Source organism: Vidua macroura, chromosome 1 (assembly GCF_024509145.1).
Source record: "Vidua macroura isolate BioBank_ID:100142 chromosome 1, ASM2450914v1, whole genome shotgun sequence".
In the NCBI taxonomy this organism is placed as follows: domain Eukaryota; kingdom Metazoa; phylum Chordata; class Aves; order Passeriformes; family Viduidae; genus Vidua; species Vidua macroura.
The window spans coordinates 36,337,337-36,358,036 of NC_071571.1; the positions used below are offsets into that span (position 1 = coordinate 36,337,337).

Consider the following 20,700-nt stretch of genomic DNA (forward strand, 5'->3'; position numbering starts at 1 on the left):
CTTTTGAAGTATGTTATCTAAATTCAAATTTTAAGAAGGTCATTAAAAAAAATCCGTCTGTGATTTTAAAGGAGAACAAAGTGGTGGCAAGAAGGTATGATGTGCACTAAGAACAAGTTATTCCTCCCAGATATACATATACACAGACAAACCCTGCCATATCATACCATACAAACAATTTTAATTGTGTAGTTACAGTCAATAACCACTCCTAGTCAGAACATTTCTGCATAAAGAAAATTGTGATACACTTATAAAAACAGCCAGCTGTAACAAAATAACTGGTGTTTTCATAGCAATAAACTCATAAAAAAGAAATACACCTTTATACAGAAAATTTATACAGCTGTAGCTTTAAAATTGATTGTAAACCAAAGGAAGACACATTGCAAACATCAATTATTTTCACATTAATTGCATAAGTTTCTAAGGTGATCTATTAGTTTTATTTACCTAAGCTTATTTGCATGATAGTAAAAATTGCATACAACAATAAGAGTGAAGCTTATAGTATGAATTGCTTGGATAACATAGAGCACTTTTTATAGGCAACTGTGTAAAGCACATTTTCTCTATTTAAAACTTTTAAGACACTTTGTTTTACTGCCCATCAAAATACATTTATAAATAGAAAAAAAAATCAGTATGGTAACAAGAGAAGCAATATTACATTTAACGGAAACTTCCAAAAAAATTAATTACAACATGATGCTGCAGGATCTACAAATAAATAATGAGGACTAAATCGTGTTTCACATTTTCTTTTTCTTTTTCTCTAAAACCATGTAACAATGAGAATGGAAAAAAAAAAATACAGTGACCTTTATTTCCAAAAGAAAACAAATCTGAATTACGGCAGTGCCATATAATACAAGGCATTTGTTGGCATATGTTATCTTTAAACTGCATTCCACAGTCTATAGTTCTTTTGTAACATACAATAGAACAAGAGTAACAAACTCTTTTTATTTTATTTTTTTAAATAAATGTGATTTTTCAAAGATCAAGTGTGGAGTGCTACAGTAATAATTAAAAAACAAGAACAAAACAGAAACAAAAAAACAGTAAATCACAAAAGTTGTAATGCTTGTCTGAAGGCTCCAGAATCAAAATCACTGGTATCATGCTTATTGGGTACACTCACAGTGTATCCAGTGAACACAAATTAATATCAAACAATCCTCAATGCTTCATCTGTTGCTGCGAAGCAGTTTGTAAAATAGAGTAAAACATCTAGTGCAGTCTGCATTATCCTTTTTTTCAACTTTTGTGCAAGTTTTGGAAGATTCATTGGCCAAACAATGAATAATAAGGGTTTTTGACACAACGCAAGATGGAATTTTCATTTCATTAGTAAATACCAGCGGCACTGTTGAAAGAAAATAATACTTTTAGATCAGTCTTTCAATTCAGCATTAATCTCTGTGTTCCCTTCTGCTGATAACTCTTCTTCTAGTTTAACTGAAAAAAGCGTGTTTGCATTTTTGTCTTGAATGCTGTCTTCTAAATCCTTGAGCAGCTCTTCTTCCTTGTATTCTGCAACATCCACCTCCAAACCAGAATTGTCCTTCAGCTTCCCATGGTGCTTGAGATAATATCGCTGGTTCTGAAAGAACTTGATAATGGTGTACTTGGGCAGGTCAAGCTGAGCGGAGAGAGTCTGGATTGCTTCTTCATCTGGATACAGGCCTACATCTTGTATGAAACTCTGTAGGATCCCTAGGGCCTCAACAGAAATCTTTGTTCGCGGTCGGGGTTTCTGACGATTTTCATCCTCAGATTCAGCTGGTGATGCTACTGTCGGTTGCCTTGGGGGTAGTCTGGGACCTGGTTGTTGTTGCTGTTGCTGCTGCTGTTGTTGCTGTTGCTGCTGCTGCTGCTGCAAGACAAAGAACAGCATTTTTTTGTACATGTATTCTTGCTCATATTTTGTTACTGAGAAAATCCTGAGGAGGGAGTGGGGGGAAGAAAATGCAAAGCTACAAACAAAGGCTTAGTAAGCTTAAAGAAAAAAAAGGAAGCGAAAAAAAGAAAGAACAAAAAAGAATACAGACCAAAAGCACCGATGATACAACATTGGTGCGGTTTAGCTCACAAATTTTAATGAACATGCTCCATGAATCAAGTGCAGACAAGACAAAATGCTAAATGACATAGTATAGGATTAACTTGACCAGCTTAGCCAGAACTGTAGCAAGGGCAAAGTGAGAAAAGTGCCAGATGAGGGCAAACGTGCCGGAGCTCTGCCAGCAACGGCAGCTGCTGCCCAAAAACAAGGGCTGCAACTCTCTAGCAATAGCTAGACGAATGGGCTGGGGAGTCAGGGGGAAGGAGAGTGTTTTAGCTCTTTAAGTACAGAAATATCTCACTGCTGATCTGACCTCAGCATGCACTGAAGTCTTGTCAAACTTGCAAACATTACAACATAATATGCTGGCTGGAAGTGCCTAACGTGGCGCTGTCAAACCCAGCCTCGGCAAGGACAAAGGGATCTGGAGGTAGAAAATCTGTGCTTCCCCTTCAGGATCTGATCTCTTCTGCCTGTGGTCTCTGAGCAGGCCTGCACTGCCTGTATCCCAACTAACAAACAGGGAACAGACCTATTTACCTGCCTCTGTGTTTGTGCTGGAGATTATTTAGTTAATATTTATAAAGCACTAAGATGCAAAGCTCTAAATAAGTTGCACTATTATTATTAGAAGGGAACATGCTGCATTCCAAAAACTCAGGCAATAAAAATGAGCCAATATGCACATCAGAAGAATAAGATAAAGTAATTCATGATGTAAATAATTAACAAGAGCTTAAAATGAAGTTTTGCAAGCATGGATTCAGAAACATTCTTAAAAGGTGAGGCACTGAGCCCTAGGGATAGAAATGTTTTTCTCATCTACCACCAGAGTACAGTACACTATAAGATCACGTTTAAAATCAAAAGTAAATTTATCAGTTACTGTTTGTGTTGACAATTCTTTTGCTGCATAGCACAGGAAGCACTGGTTAGTAAGATATTTTGGATCAGCAAATTTCTTGTCATATGGTACAAACCACCAGTTATTATTAAAAAACAACCACAGCAAAACAAGCAGTTGCTATCACTGCATTTTATTTCCCTTTGAGAGTCTCCCTTCAACAATTTTTGTGTTTTGGTAGTGGTTTCCAGGCTTCTAGTAGCAGTTCTTTGAGACCCTAAGAAGCCAAGAATGCTGTACAAATGGTATAAATACTGGAGGGATTATAATTCTGTCCACTTCATAGGGACTCTTGTGGTTGTGGAGACTGCACAGACAGACATCCACAACGGATTTAGAAGCCACTGCTTTAAGTGATCTTCATATTTTAAGATCTGACACAAATGCCCTGGAACTGGGGCTCCTTCCTCATCCCTGTTCAGGTCATTCCATGCTTTATGGTCTGTGCGCAGTCTCATTCAAGGCTCCTGTCCTGAAGAGATTCAAGACTACTCCCAGCACATTAAATTCTTATAAGACTGGAGGCTTTATATATACAGTTTGAAAACTTGTGTCTGAGCTACATATTTATGCATCTTTAACAATTACCATGTAGAACAGCAGAGACAAAACTCAGGCCCAATCTCCCAATCCTTACTCTTACAAGTCATATTAAGAGATTACAATGCAACTGCTTATGTGAATAATATTTATGAGATCAAACACACAACTTTTATCAACAAGGCAAGAAAATCTAAGTAAGTGGCATAGTGGTTGTATGTTTATACTGTGCATAAGCTTCTCCTTTTATCCCCTTAAGAAGCGATTTTATTAAAAACAATGTACATTTTCAAACAAGTGCTGTTTTATTACTCAATATAGATCTTTCTCTCTCTTTTTGCTAAATCAAACAGCAAGTTTCCAGGCTTTCACAATTATTTTAGTACTTGATATCCTAAGGGATTGTCTTATTCAGTTTGCTTTATCTTTAATATACACTTGTGTTGTTTCTGGCTGTGAGATAACTCTATCCTTCCTAGCTTTGTAAATATTTTTCTGTATAGGTAATACAAGTGATACACAGGGTCTCAGCTGAGGCTGGAAAAGCGTGGGGTAATATCTGCCCTTTAAGAAGGAGCAGTTATAAGGCTGACCTCAGGCATTTTGTGAGAAGTGATCAAAGAGTCCCCAGCTCAGAGAGACAGCAGTCCCTACTGACAACCTGGGCTACGCAGCTTAGCACAACAGCCAGCTCCGCTCCCAGCTGGCAGTGTCTGTGCCAGCAAAAAGGGTGTGTACAGCTCCTGGAGGAGGCCCCGCTGGGGCTGCCCTGAAGCAGAGGGAAGCTCTTCCAAGTCTCATCGTGTGGGTCTTGCATCCCCTCCTCTCTCCCTGACATGGTGCCCTTGTGCCGGCTCACCTGCGGAGCAGCACCCAGCCAAGGTCCAGCGGTCAGCAGGCCTGGTAGGAAAGCGCCTCTATGCTCTCCTTTCCCAAGGGTGGTGGGAGAGGGGCTCTGAAGGAAAAACAAACAAATATTGACTCACCCCAGTCTGAACTGGGGTTAAAGTGGGATGAGAAATCCCCTTCCCTTCACTCCTACCCAGGTCGAGCTGCTACTGCCGAGGGTTCTTGCTTGGTTTTCAAAAAGCAGCACAACAAGGTCCTCCTGCTTTGCTGGGAAGGAAGACCTTTGACTGGTGCCACACACCCCTGCCTTCTGGCTCTGGTGCCTGTCCAGCCAGGCACAGCCAGCACGGGGCTCGCCCTGCCCCGCACACAGCTGCCTCTGCACTGCTACCACACACATTAGCAAACAACTGGTGAAGCGAAACAAGAACCGTGGGTGGTCGCACGGTCTCCTTTGAACTGCGGTGGTGGACGGCAGCGCGCTCTTATCTTGCACCGGGAGACCTGCGTTTAGCCTGACCAGGAGGGAAGAAACACTAATTTCCTTTGCTCCGTTTAAAGCTTTATTTACTTAGCGCTCTGCGGGATTGGCCAAGGTAAACTAACCTGAATCTGTTCTGCTGGCACATGGATAATGTGGGAAGGCCTGTCACCATGGTGATGAACTGCATTGCTTTCTTGTTCATAAATGGCATCGCGTTCAGGCTGAGGAAGACTGAGGAACCTTCGGATCATGGAGAGATTCTCCCAGAGGGTCCTGTTTTCTGGTGATGGATCTTCTTTCCAACGTAACAGCTCACAGAGCCACCCCTTGAAGACAAAACCAGCAAAACAGTAGGTTTTTTTTGGTCACACTGCAAGGGGCAAAATGAGGGCGAAATGTGTACTTTAGAAGTGCTGCATTCTCTCATCCTCTCACCTGATCAAAAGCGCTTTCACTGCACAGGCTGGGGTTAAAGCAAAGACCAATGCACTGAGAGGCTGCCCAGCCATTTCACAGACCCTTACCAACCACAGGCATTTTGGAAAGCGTCTTCCCCTTGGTCTCACACCACAGTGCTGCTATTTGTTTGCTTGACTGTAGGGCTGCCTAACGTAAATCACAGCAGTACAGGAACTCCCTAATATCTCTTCAAAAGACAGGAATCCTATGACTAGATGCAGTCAAGCAATAACATCTTAATTTCTGCTACAAGAAGAGGTTTCTCTGCAGGTGAACTTATTTCAAGTGATACATAACTGTTTCCAGACTGTCCTCATAGACCCAGAAAAAAATCAGTCTCTCAGTTTTACATACAGGGTTATTAGGGGTTGGGGGGAAGGAAGACGTGCTCTAGCTTCTGATATACATTTCTACATCAAGGACAGCAAGGTGCCTAAGAGTCTTTGGGGTACATAATATGAAGTCGGCTACAGAATCCCTTGCAAGAATCGAAGCAGTTGCTAATTTGCTTCCAAAAGAGACATATGAGTTCATCACGAAAATTTAATGTTTCTTTACATCTTCTTAAAATTTAATTGAGGATTTTTTTCTCAACTGTGCACTGGTAGTTCTAGAAGAGGAATGCAAACCCTCTAGCTAGGACAGTGTACATCAGCAGAAATTTTCTAATATATTAAAATTTAGGAACAAAATATTACATGTATAAAACATTTATTTTAGCTTCAAGGATCTGTTTTCAAAAATAGGTCCATGCAGTTTTCTTTCTTAATGCTGTAGGAAAGATAATGTGACATTTTATTGAATCAACAAATAATATAAATGTACAGAAGCTTTTAGGTCCTTTTTATATGTACTCCTAGTGGATTAATGGTTTACTAACACATACAATAGACTCATAGATACAATATAGATATGTATTTTCTTGAAGATCCTCATATCTTTAGCTAATAGTTTATAAATGCAGTGTAAAAATATTGCCACAACAGGAAGAGTAAAAGTAAGCAAATAGTGCTAATGCATTCATATTGTATATGAAAATATTTAGTGAGATGTGTATAAAAAGTTGAAGTACATTTGCTTGGATATAAGTGAAAAACTGAACAAATGACACAGAAGAAAATGCCCCCAAGAAACTATCAAAATGACAAATGTTATAGAGATGGTGGTAGCAGAGCTGAAAAAGCAAAAATTTAAATGGGGCCAAAATCTGCCAGGTGCTCATTAGGTGTGCGAGGGAGGAGCGGAGACAGGGGAGAGCAGAGGCAGCAGAAGGGCTCCCCTACACCCTAGGGATGGAGCACACCCCATTCCTTGACCATGCACTAAGTGGGGATGCTGGGTATTGCCCCAGGGTTTAGCAAAACGACTTGGAAATGTGGCCAAATGCCTTCACACAGAACACACAACCCTCAGCCTGTCCTGGCTGGAATTGTATGGCATGTTTTCAAACCAGAAGCAAGGGTCTCTGGGATCTCACTGGAATGTATTAGCAGGGCGAGCTCTCCCTGCCCCTAACAAAAACAACATGTTGCTTGGTGGCTCTCTGCTCACCTTGCATCCACAGGGACACTAAATGCTGGATTATGCTCAACAGCAGTATTCATTTATTGCAGTAAGTTAAAAGCAGTGCACTCAGAAAGCAGAGGCAGCTTCTTGGGGACAGAGGAGAGATGATGATGAAGATAAACCAATCTAGATCTTTTAACTGAAGAGCAGTTACAAAATTTTTAATTAAAGAACCCCAAAGCCGCAAACCACTCCATGCCAAAGCGTAAAAATTGTCCTTTGGTTGTCTGGAATCTGCACTGCTTTACACTGAAACTGTTGGTTTTCTTTCTAAAGTGGTGAAACAAAGAGCAGAGCTGTCTATCATGACAGTTTGGTTGAAGTTAAAAAAAAAAGACAGGATAACCCATCTCCACTCATGACACCTCTCCAAGGCATACAAACAGGCTGGAAAAGAACTTTTAGAAGCTGCAGATGTTTTGTCTGCTGACCACAGGAATCACAGGGTTTGTTTTTCCTTAAAAATGCAGTAGAGACCCTTTAAAAAGCATCCATTAGAAAAAATAATTCCTATGCAATAACATTTTCTGTTCATTAAACATATTTCACAACAGTTTTTGTTAACTAAGAAATATCTTCTGCCCTTACTGTCTTTTCTGTTTCTGTATTTACTAGGTCAGACCTTATTTTTATTAACTACTGATAGCTAACATTGTATTTCTAACACTTTTCTCTCATTTTTTGCACTGAAATAATACTTCTAATGCCTTATCTAAAATTATTTGATGAATTGTAACCTGAAACATGTCTCTGCTAGCCTTTCAGGGATTTTGAGATAATGAAGACAGATACTTCTGACAGGGTACACAGAAAAGATTACTGTTCTACCAAAATGTCTCTATTCCACTCGGCACAATTTTAAAGAAGTAGACACACTCTGATGAAACATTTGATGGAAAACATGGAAACAAACAACTGAATTATTTCACAATCACAAGGATAGAAACAATTTTTTAGTCTTTACTTCAATAAGTATTTCTATACTTATTTTTGAAAGTTGATCTCACCAATGTTCTCAGAAGAGATAGCAGACGGACAGTAGGAGAGGCTGTAGGGGCTTAGTTTGTTAAGAGAGTAAGAACTTTATCCCAATATGCTTTCTTTTGGTTCAAGATAAACAATTAAAAATAGAAGTATTTTATTTAGTTTCTGGTTCAGAATTCTGGACATGAAATAAAGCTCATTCATAAAAGTCACCTACATGAGAAAGCATGAAATGTTTTTACAAAATTTAGGGAAAAAAATCATCCAGATTTTTTTAATGGTTAATTTTAAGTTCTGTAAAATTTACAAGTTTTGTTTCCATTTGTTCTAAAAAAGGTATGAATTGTTGCAAATAGTGCAGTTGAATTTATAAGTGAATGTAACAGGGCCAGTTTTTCTCCTTTCATACTTTTTTAAGTCTAGAGCAATTTCTGCCTAGTTTCCTTTTTTTCTTGTCTTTATAGTTTTACAGGAAGTGGAAATGACCACAAAATAATAAGGAAATATTTATAAATCAGATTAGATCACAGCCAGTTTATACAGTATATAGAGTACATTATTAAGAAAACAGCATTAAAATAATGAAGTTGATACATTTATGCAGAAAGGCAAACCCCCCAAAAATTCTGCAATGACATTGGGAACAACCTTGATTTTAAAACAGAGTAAATTTGCCAGGCAACATTACACTGAATATAAAGAGAGTACAAAGCAAAATATAAACATTAGCCACATGTAAATATGTTTGGAGAACTTTCAGGATGTTACTACTTTTCAAACTGACAAAGTTTAATTTGACACCTTCTGTTCTAAAACCTTTGTTTCTATTCAAAATCACGCCTTTAGCTGCTATCAATCACTATGCTCTCCCTATTACTTAAAATACTGGCATGGGCCCTGGATAAGCTGAAAATGCCATGCAGATGAATTCTGAGATAATATGTTCAAACCTGTTATATACAACACAAATCCTGTAAAGTTATGTATTGTAAACCTACATTTATTGGGAACTAAAAGTCTTAAATCCATCTGCTACAAAGAAAATACTGTTATGCACTTTCAAGTAACCAAGTACCATCTGCAAAGGTCTTGCTACAGTAAGCAAGAAAATGGTGAAAAAAAAAAAGATGCTAAACCTAAGATATTTAAAATAAATAAGAGTCTTCTGTCTGGTTTTCTGATAGGGATTTAGTAAAGAAACACAAGACATTAGAGGGAAAAAAACCTGTGAAAGCTGAACTGCTAAACTATTGCAGGAAAAGCGCAAAGAGGATAACTGCCAAAACTTAGGCTCTGCAATACCCATGAGCATGATTATTTTAAAGAAAGCATCTATGCATTTTATCCATATATCCAAATTCTATTCGTTTCAGTTAGACCTCTGCTGTGCTTAAATAAAATCTTCTGCTCTTTCACAGAGTTTCTAATAAAATATTCTTCCATTCTTTATTATTGAAAGAAAAAAAAAATCTACACCTATTTACAAGGTGTAAATATCTACCCTAATTACATCAAAGAGGATAGCATTACAATAATGAAAAATGTTCTCTGGCCAAAGCTTTCCAAATCAGCAACAAACACATCTAGTCTGAGAAGGGAAGGCAAGGTGAAGTAATTGGACTTGTTTGGTTAATTTGTTACATTGATAATAATTTGCCAAATTATTAATATTTCTTACAGAATAACAATTAATTCAGCATTTTTAGAAAGGCTGTAGCTTAAATCTAAAATGTGAAAACATTTTTAGAGTATCAATGCTAAGACATGCTCATGTTTTTTTTTGTTATAGTATATTTAAGATTATTTTGTATCATTCTCTGGGGCATATAGTATAATAAAAATATATGGTGTTAAAAGAAATCAAGCTAAATAGGGAGGTTTTTGATACAAACATTTTAGCAGAAAGTGTGAATTGTATTTCAGCATCTACTGTGAACAAAGACTAAGTACGTAATCCATTAAACAGTACTTCTAACTAAAAAAAATTGAGTATTGTAGACTAAACTAAAGTAGGCATTTTGAATGAGCACATTTTCAGCAACTAACTAGAAAGCTAGCAATTTATCATTCAACAAATAATTTTCTACTTTTAAAAGAATCTGTAAGTGTTACTTATGCTAATGAAGACTGTTTTTAATCTGCCCACAAACATGCTAATAGAGGGCAATTTTTATTATTTACAATGCTGAAGGCACTCCAGTTTATAGAACGCAGATATGAAATTACACTTGGTAAAATGGGCTCTTAATTGTCTGAGCAATCCAAATCCTTCACCTTTAACAGGAAAGCTTATAGACAAAACAAAGGAAAAGAACTCAGGGACTAAACTTTAAATATTGACTTTTTCCCCTTCAAAAGCCATCCAACTTGCTTTACAATCTCATTATTGTTCCAAACAGCTGCACTCATCTTAGATAGTTCTATTTCTTTACCCAACAGATTCCACATATACAAGGGAAGAAAAAGGGTCAACACAACCACTACCATATAGATAGTATTAGTCTTTAGTATTAAACTTGTAAGCTACACATTGCCCAGAAAGGTTGCTTTTGGAAAAGTCATAATACTTTGAGTGAGATACATAATGGTAGCAAAGGAGTACTGAAAGCATTTTAAATTATTTACTAGGTTAAAAGGGTGAAATGGTACTTTAAATACATCAAATTTCATCATCTGGGCCATTTTTTGGTGGCAAAGTGGTATTGATCTTTCCAAATGCTTAAAATTAACTATTTCCAGAAGGTCATTATTTGATTAAAGGCATTAAAGTTGAGGGCAAGAAATGATGCACTTTGTCTTCTTTCCCATTCAAATAATCGTGTAATTTAATCAGAACTATCCCTTCATGTCATGTAATAAAAATGTTTGTCTTAAGATATTGTTCTTTACCTAACATATTAACCTTTAAATGTTATGAAGTTCTTAAGAATAATCTCTGCTTAGAGAAGATTCTTCCATAATGCAATGAAAGGATCTCCAGCATTTAAATTGATAAGGCCAAATTTCCCCTACACATTGATTGGAAAATGCATTAAACCCTTCAGCTGAGATTTCTCACAGTGTTGAACAGGATCAAAAATTCAGGAAGTTCTGAATCAGTACACTCATGCATACGGCATTGAGAAGCAAAAATAAGCAAATGTCACTTCAGCACAAACAAATATGACCAATAAGTAACAATGGACACTGCTTATTTTCTCTGGGAAATGTTGTTTGTGCTACGTTTACATTATCTGAAAAAACAGAACAAGGAAAACAGGGAACACCCACTGCAGGGTAAAAACAGAGCATTTAATTCAAAATTCATTTTCATGCTAAAATCCCTTAAATCTGACTTCCTTCAGTGTGAAATACCTGTGGGTTCAGACATGGGAACAAGCCTACATGACAAGAGCAGTCCTTTTTACCCTTAGATGTTATTCTGGAATTTCCTGCTGCAGGAAAATTCCTTCTGACTGCAGGTTTATCTTTCCTAAAATACATAAAGTGTCCTGGCTAGCTCCTATGCAAAGCTGAATAGACTTAAGGGCTTCACAGAAGAACTGAAGTCTATTAAAAGAAAGGCCACTGAGTATTTTTATAAAGATCTGGGAAAACTAATAACCTACTGGACTTCGCAATTTTTGATACTGACCAAAACATTTGTTAGACTTCATTTTAGCTTATTTTCTCAAGAAATTTTAAGCACTGATTTCCTTCTGTGAGGCATAGTTTTGACTAATTTTAAAAACTGCAGTGAATATTCAATACTTTGGGATTTCCCCATTTTTCTAAGAAAATTGTGCATCTTGAACTTAGGAAGCAAAAGCTCATTTTCAGCTGGTTCCAGAAGATGAATAGAGATACCAGGATACAAATTCTCTTCTTGATATGTGGCCTAAAGTGATAATAAATGTGCCCATAACAATGCTTGCATTAGTATTTTATTTATGCTAATCAGCCTTAAGTTTCAGGCTTTGCCTTTGAGCATTGTCCTAAATCATAGAAAGTGTGAAACCTGAATCTGTCCTTTATCTCCAGATATTCCTGGTTCATCTATTTTACTGGCTTTCATTACTAGAATGTTGAAAAGGGAAGCCAGATGTGGATTTTAAGTAAATCTGTATCTACCATCATCATAGATGAGATTTGAAACTGAAAACCCCACAACCTCATACAGCTTTTCAGAAGAAAGGTAAACTTCACTGGCAGAAAAAAAAAACTTCCTTTGAAGAATACTGAGACAGATGATGCCATTCCTTAACTTTCTTATCCAACCTATTATTCAGCTACACCATCTGTCTGCATGGCACCTCCACCTTTTGTCTGTGTGGTGAAAAACAAATGACCAAATACCTAGCAGTGGTACACAAATTTTCAGTGATATTTTAGGGGAAAATATGTCTCTTCATCCTTCTGCCCTTTCCTCTCCCTAGCTGCAGCATTTCAAAGTTAAATACATATTTCTATTCTTGTAAACATCCAAACAAATAAATAGGAAAGGGAAATTTGCTAAAGCAACCTCTAAAATTCAGTGACAAGCATCTGACAAGTACAGAAGCAAAATGACATGGAGAGCTGTTGTGCTGCTCCCAGAGCCTTGTCTGTCATACCATACCTCTGTTTCTATGCAGAGCCATCCATGGTGAGTGGCCAAAAGCCAGGGCTTGCAAAAGACTACCTAGATTAAGGTCTGAGGCTGTATCAAAACTGGTCCATGCATCCCCCATGTATGAGCACTACAAACACCACCAGCTCATGGACAGAAAAAACCTAACCTGTAATTCTAAACCTGACTGAAAACATAAGTATCATTACTTTTTAGTTGAGTAGAGAGGAAATTCAATAATCTAAATGAAGGGCTTCTCCCAAGCTTGGTTTTTCTGCTCTCAGCTTCCTTCACCTTTTCTTTCTCCTGTTCAAATGTATCTTTTTTACAGCATTGCCTTCACTTACCTAGCAATGATAGATAGGCACAAGCCCTCATCAAAACCACAATGTATATATGTATATACCTTTGAGAATCTTATATAAAATGCAACTACATTCATATGCAAAAAGAGAAAAAAGTAACAGATGCAAAAAATAATGGGTGCAGCTTTACTATGCCTTTCTCTCTTCCAGATCCTTCCTCTTTCACACACACCTGATTCAATTGGCATTGTAACCATGAGAGAACATCTGACAAAAATGGACTTAACAATAATAAAAAAAAAACCTAGAAAGGAAAACCACCTGCTAATTATTAAATAACCCAGTCTTAGTCTGGTACATTACTTTTTATAGTACAGTCATATAAAATGGGTCAATGGGTTTCACAAAGGGTGACTGATAATATATATCAGCCCTTTATCTTTTATTTAAGCAGAAAGAAGTACTGATTTCACTGCAATATCAATGTGTCCCTTGAAAGTAAATACAACCTTAAATTCAACCACGACCCTTAACAGCCCACATTTATTTTTTCTTAAACATGCAATCAATTTTGTATGGCAGCTATATCTGCAGTTTAGTTAGAGAAGAGTCTTTAATAGAAAGAGCCTGGCAATTTTAAAAATCTTTTTTACTACTATCAATTTACAGTGAACAGCAAATGTTTATTATTACATTGCTTACAGAGATTTAACATTTGCTTTGGGGGAAAAGACCTCCAGTAAAAGAGCCATTGGGCCAAAGTGTCACTTTTGTAATTACTTATATGTTAACCCATCATGTTGTTATATATATATATATTTTTTTTAATATTATAATTTCCCAGATGGAGCAATTTAATTTCATGGCTTCTTGTCACTTGTTTTTTTCTTTCCAGAATTCATTTTGGATCAGGGGAAGATCTACCACACATTGAGGAATCACAGGCTCACAGATATTTGGACTTCATTGTAAATGCAGTTCAGCTGACAAGATATTCCAACAAGTGACATCATTCCAAAACATACACAGCTCAAATCCATTCTCAGACAACCCTTCAAATTTTCACATCCTAACTAAAAGCTTTCATATAGATTTGAATTAGACATTTAAATATTCTGAGAAAATGTCTCTTGCAGTTAAGCTGGATTCTGTGGGTCTCAGTTTCACAGTGAAGAACACTTAATACCCTGATAAAGCCAAGGGTGAGGGGAGTCTTAAGAAAATTGAAAAGAAATTTTTCTCTGACTTTCCCCCAGATTTTGTTAACCACAGCAAGAGTCAGAAAATTAATAATATTCATTATCTCAAAGCAGTTAAAAGAAAAAAATCTTTAAAATCCACACCTGTGAGACTTGATGCCTCCCAGCAAACAAGAAGGGAGCAGCCAGAAGCACGTATCTCACTCATGGAAAAAGAAAGGCAATGAAATCCTCAGAAAGCTAAAATACCCTTACTTGGAGCACAATTGCTTGCAGCAGAAGCTTAAAATAATAGGAAAGCTGGATCAAAAGGGAAGCTGGAGAAATCAGGTTTCTCTCTCCTGGGTGGGAACCAACACAAGAGTACTTCCAGGTAGTTTGCCGTCAGGATGAGGTCAAGAACAGCCACAAGGGAAGAGTTCGTAGAGAGAGCAGTTCTTAGTGTTACAATTTTCCTCACTGGCCAAGAAGAGTGCCAGCCTAGCTGAGTCCCAGTCCCAGCTGTATTTCCAGACAGCAGTTTCGGCAGTACCTTCTGCCCTTAAGAGGGACTGCAGGGAGCAGCACGTGTCTTCCTGCCCTGATCCCTCCCATCTGGTTCCTCAGGTGAAAAAGATCAATCCTTTTAGATTCTCTCTTTATATAAAATAGGAGTAGCAAATGATTCATTGGAGGTGAAGTAAACTGGCTCCCTTAAAGCAAAAAATATAAAGAAACTAATTCAAGCCTTTTCATAATTTTTTTGATTTTTTTTTTAATAACTGGTCTTACATAAAGAGTGGAAACTTCCTGTATCACTAGAGCTTTCTCTTGCATGCTATAGATACTAAAGATCAGGCTCAGCAAAATAACCAGTCACCTGAGTAAACCCACAGATGTTAACTGACATGTGTATCATTCTTGCTAAGTTGGGGTCCAAAACTTCAGGGAATTCTGCTAAGGACTTCTCAGTCCAAACATTTTTGCTTTACAAAGATTCTGAAAATTACATGCTTTTAAAATTCCATCCTGAAGTAAGGGAACATAACAATGCACAGGAATAAAAATGAGATGCCCCCCGAATAACAATATGCTTTCAGATAGAATCTGGCAGATTTGAAATTAGATAAATATTTGCAAATTGGAAATTTCCCCACTTAGCTAGCTTCATGCCTGCTCTAGCCTATTCAATAGATGCCAACAGTTTGGGCTAACGCATAACCAAAAATCTGAAGTTTGACTTAGAGGTGAAATTTGAAGAAAATAAATTAAAAAAAAAAAAAAAGGATGCAATGAGAAATTATTAGGAACAGCAAAATAAAAATTTATCTGGAACAAGAACAAATTATCATCTCCTTTCTCACCTTGCATCTAGAAATCCTGCAATGTTCTTTCAGGTGTAATGTGTTCTGAATTACAAAGTTTAGGGGAGAAAACACGCATCTGTTATTTCCTGCTCCTGCCTTTGCCCAGCAGCCCTTCACCTGATTTGTGATTGGTCACTCCTTCAGCAAATTACTTCTCAGACCGTTAGTGTACATTTGTGCTTGCACAAGATGCCTTTACTCTTTGCAGTTACATATTTAGCAGCTCTCGGTTTTTCAGCAGGAATTCTACTCTGTCATTTCCTGTTTAGTTACGGGTTGAGCTTGCTTTTGTTTTCTGTGCTGTTTACTTGGTACCCTGCTTCCCCCACAGCCGGGAACCACAGGCTGCTCACTAACTCCTCAGCCTCCTCCTCGCCTCTGCCACCACAGCTTTGTTTTCTTTTATGCCCCTAGTTAACTCTCATACAGCTCACTCAAACTTTCTCCCTTTTTATTAATAGTTAAAACACTGATATACTCAATCTTCAAAAACCTCCTGAATCAGTGATCTGCTCACAGAAGCCACAAGCAACCTGAAAAATCAAAGAGTATGGCTCTTTCCCTGGCTAAATCTGTGTCACCACACAGAGAAAGGAACAATGCTTCACCCTAAAAGCCAGCAGTGTTGGTGACCAGTCCAGCAAAGGCCAAGGGCATGGAATGCCCACACTGTGCCCCACACACAAAGGAATATGTGTACAAAATCATGGAGTATGTGGGGATGTGCCTAGGGTGGGATTCCAGCAGTCAGGGGACAGGGGTGGGACAGGATAAAGAGGCAGATGGTGCAAGAGTAGGTGGTGAGGGTATTTAAGGGACAGGAAGGTGTGGGAAAAGTCGAAGGCGAACTAAAAGAAAAGCTATACTGAGAGGAATAAGAGAAGGTGGTGAGATAAAAACAAAACAGAAGGTGAGGATATAGAAAGCAGGAAGAGAGATTAAGAAAATCCATCCTGCCAGAAACAGCACCTCTTGTCAGGCAGACAGCAGGTGCTGCCTGGGGAAGAGCTGATTCACACATCTGGAGTGTAGGAACCAGAACACCTCTACCTAAGAGAGAAAAACTAAAAATAAAAGACTCAGAAGGTGGCAGAGGGTGCCATACTTTCTTCTTTTGGCAACCCAGTGCTTCCCAACATGCATGACATTTTTTTGAATAGCTTTCTGGAGAAATGAGTGCTGTATTTCCAGATCTTTGCAAGAATCTTGACAGTTCATTTCAGCATTTCCTCATTCAATATGAACCCTTCCTGTCCTCCTCTTCATCTTACTTCAGACTTATTTTTCTGATATCTACAGCCATAGCACTTCCAGGACTTTGGCTGCTCCTCCAGAATATGATTTTCACTTTTTTTGGGGCCTGCATGGATCCTGAGGGGGCAACTAATGGAGATGCACTGCCATGCAGTGAGGGACACTGATGGCACACCTGCATCGACCAACTCAGCTCTGGGAAACTAGTGATGCAGTCAGAAATGCAGTCACTAGCTGCTGGCCAACTGGAATGAGCATGGGTCTTTGTCTGCATCAGCCTGGGGGGGGCATCTAAATTGCCAAATTTCCTGCTACAAACTGCACCTTCAGCTGTCGTGTTCACCTTCTTGTAACTGACTTCGAACACTGAGTCTTAGCTCCCTGGCTCTTGCACTTTCAATATTGCCACTGCATCACAAATCACTGCCAATGATTGATTGCCAATGATTGAACCTCTTACTAAAGCTACCTTTTTTTAAACTGCCCCTGGAAGCCTTATTACAGATTAGACTCGAGGAATTTCTATCCAGTGTACTGCTCCATTCTTCCTGCCTGATAATACCTGGGACAGCTTTCAGAGAATCTGCTCAGTTCCATTCTGTACACTTACTTTTTTTTTCCTTGCTGCAAAAATTGTTTTAGAATCTTATAATTAAAACTTTCTATCAAAATAGCATTGATTTTTTTTCTCAGTGTAGGAAAACTAGCCAACTGTGATCTACTAAAGAGTAGATGGTTTAAAAAAAAACACCTTACCAAGTACTGATGGCTGTTTAATAAGGGAAAGCTGAACAATTTACCTAAAAAAATGAATTTATGAAAAAAAGACAAAACAATTTACAGAAATTTCTAGTTTCCTAAAAAGTGTTTTCATAAGAAAATATTTAATTTTTCATTATCTGTTTTCAAAAGAAATATGGGAGTCTTTTAATAAAAAAACTGATCATTTTTCCATTTCCAAAAATTTCTAAAGACTTTGAGGATTCTTTTTTAAAAAGAATCTTTTCCCCAAAGGAAGAGGTACTGGGAAGGGTTAGCAAGGAGACAAAAAACACGGTGAAAAACTTTGGCAGAAAATTTTATTTCTGCTAAATTTAAGTAGCAGTGAAGACTACATTTTTTGGTTAGAAGCTCTTCTTAAAGTGAGGTGTTTGCTGGCATGTTATTTTGAAAACCAGCACAGTAGGATGACTTCTTTAATAAGTGGGCATAAACCCCAGAGATTAGAAAGTCTCAGAGTGAGTGACAAACCCCTGTGCGGTATCTGATTTCTTTGCCAAAACAGGGAAGGTTTTTAATAAAGGTCAAAGAGAAATAATCTCCAAAGACGGTAGTGTCTCTTCCCCCTGTATGTTTACGCTTTTATTTCACCCCTTTACAGCTAAAGGCAAACCTTAACACACACGCACACACAAAAGGAAACAAGAACCAAAGAGGAGGGAAAAAAAAAAAAAGCGCCTGAAATTTTAGTTACACCACATGTGGTTTTCATTTGTGAAAAATGAACAAGCTGTTTGTGGTTAAACTGTCTAATCTGCTGTTATCAATCTAGCACTGCATTCAAGATTTACAGGATACATCAGCTTCTGTGCCACATTAGCTGTAAAAGGGAGAGGGGGTGGGAGGAAAAAGGAGGAGGAGAGAGTTTATCCTGAGGAATAATATTTCCAATGCAGCCACACTCACACTACATCTGGTTGTGCTGGTAGCGGCAGTTAAATTGAAATATTTCACAGCGTGTGTCAGAAACATGCAGAATGGTAATTATGACAGATCTGATTAAGCCTGAGTGCCACTAGCTCCCTGGCCAGCTCCGGTTGTGCAGGTGTGACCTTGTGCGTGCCTGCGTGTGTAAATAAAATTAATTACAAGCGAGAGGGCGAAGGCTTCGGTGACATCACAAAGCGGAGAAACTCCCAAGGGGGAGACCTAATGGAATATTTTCCCTCAGTCTAATAATACAGTTCATATTGACTTGAGGTAATTAGTGGGATCATTAAAGCAGTTTTCCCGGCGTATTTGGCTGCCTGATCAGATTAGTGAAAATGTTCTTCAGAACAAGCCCTGTGTGGTCTGCCAGAGAAGGAGGAAATAAAAAGCAACAAAGCATATTTTGGAATGATAAGCAGTGCTGGACTTTTTTCACGGCATTTTGCAGGGTCAGTCCCAGAAGCCTGGGTGCTTGACTCTCCTGACCAGTTCAATCTTTCATCCCAGGTGCACATGCTCTTGCTGCACATCACCTGAGACTTTTAAGTTTTTGTTCTTCTATACTTCAAAACTATGCCATCCCTACCCCTCAATGCTTAAAAAATTCAGATAAAATCTTGTAGGGCTTGTGGGATCACAAGCCCTAGAAGAAATACATTAAGATAACTGGGGGAAGGAAGAATAAATATGTGATCAGATCCTCCCCACCTCTCCACAGAAGTCTAACAGAAGATTGAAGGACTGGTTTGAGAATCATTAATGTTTTCATTTCCTAATGAGCTTACCCCAGGAGAAGAAAAAGGGGGAAAAAAACCAAGAAGTTTAACTATGATATAAAGTCTTCCACAGTAACAGAACACAGAGCCCTAATCGAGAAATGGACCATTTGTTTAAAAACAGTCTATTGAGCATGCTCTACCTTGCAAATGGAATATGCCAAGCTCTGTCACAGATGGCAAGCTTTGACAGTTCCCATCCGTAGCGTCGATACTCGACAGTTCAGCACAAGATCAGTGACATTCTGTCTCATTAGAGCCACGCTAATTATCACAGCTAGTTTCAGGGGAAACCATGTGTTGCAATGGTCAATTTGAAGGAGTCTGTGCATCAACAAACTGGTAATAAGGATCAGACACCTTATTATATGACAGCATGCTGCCTATGATCTGATTTACTGAATCAGAGGTACTGAGGCAACACTGAAGCCTGATGGGTTATGGAATCGCGTGTACACAATGAGTAGCTGAAATATGCTTTAAAAATAAAAAGGAGCTATATAGAAACAATACAAATAAAAAATTTAAAATGGTGAAGTTATAATAGGGAGTTTTTTTCATTTGACGTTAAGACATGCAGAGATGTTAGAGATCTTGTCAGCCAGTTTTATCTTTAATCAAATCATATAAGATAAATAATTCAAAATGAAAACTGTAAAATTATGGATTATGCTAAATTATAATTCATTCCATGCTCTGATTTTTCAGTTTCAATAACATGTACCAAACATTCCTTATGTTGTGCCGTCTTGATGCTTTAACATAATTTTATATTTTGTAAAGAGCTTTCTCTTCTTGGCTCTCTTTTTTCATTTGTACATTTAATGACTTAAACTTGTACTTCTCCTAGCTTCTCTCATTTATGCTCTTTCCACCAGACAAAAACCATCCAACCAAAACCCCCTGCTCTGCTGTTTCTGGACACCTGCGGGCCGCATCCTGCCAGGCACTCAGCGGTCCCAGAGCCTCCCAGGGACGCGCCACAGGCTGCGGCCGTGAGAGCGTTGAGCATTAACTCCCAACCAGAGCAGGGCAGGTGTGCACTGTATCCCTCCAGGGAAACTCTCCTCAGGGCTCAAATATACTCCATCTCCTGAAGCTGCTACCAGTCCTTTAAACAGCAGCATTTGAACAGCTCCTGCTGCCACCCATCTGACTGGGAATCTCCAGCCTCAGCCGATTTGACCCCACGTGTAAAGCATGTTCAAGGAAGCACTCTTTTTCATCAGTGTGTCAACAAATCTAGCCTCTGCCTAATGTGTTGAAAGGGCTACCTGGCTCCAAGGAGGTGTTTGAAGAGGTCAATATAATCCTCTTAACAATTAAGTATTCTCTGTACCTGTTTATTTTTTCTTATTTCTATTTTGTTATTTCAGGTTTTAATGACTTTTTCTCCCTCCCTTACATAGATTTACATGGGCAATTACATGCTGATGTGAACCACCTTGAAGATTTTAAGGTGGTTTCTCTTCAGTGCACCTTTGTTGATTCATGAAGCTGCTGTCTGTTCTTTATTAGGGGGAACCCAAGGCTCACTGAAGTCAAGCCACTTCACCAAAGCCATACCAATAATGTGGGATATAGTCAGGATCAATGCCAGCCCTTTCTTGGGACTATCATGATCAGGAGATAAGAGAGTCAACTGAACTCGATTTTCTACTCCCTTTC

General features: G+C 38.3%; 1 protein-coding gene across 5 annotated transcripts in view; it reads right to left on the reverse strand.

Moving 5' to 3' along the window:
* Nucleotides 1-159: 159 nt before the first annotated feature.
* Nucleotides 160-20,700, reverse strand: part of SATB1 (SATB homeobox 1) — a 92,127-nt gene continuing 71,586 nt past the window's right edge. For 3 of the 5 annotated variants that reach the window (XM_053980510.1, XM_053980499.1, XM_053980488.1), the window contains 3 exons: nt 4,968-5,171; nt 4,372-4,467; nt 160-1,879 (listed from right to left, as the gene is read on the reverse strand). In XM_053980510.1, coding sequence (XP_053836485.1) covers nt 1,397-1,879; nt 4,372-4,467; nt 4,968-5,171 — 783 coding nt within the window. In that variant the 3' untranslated portion in view covers nt 160-1,396. The remainder of the gene's footprint in view (nt 1,880-4,371; nt 4,468-4,967; nt 5,172-20,700) is intronic. The other 2 variants (XM_053980528.1, XM_053980520.1) reach the window with 2 other exon arrangements.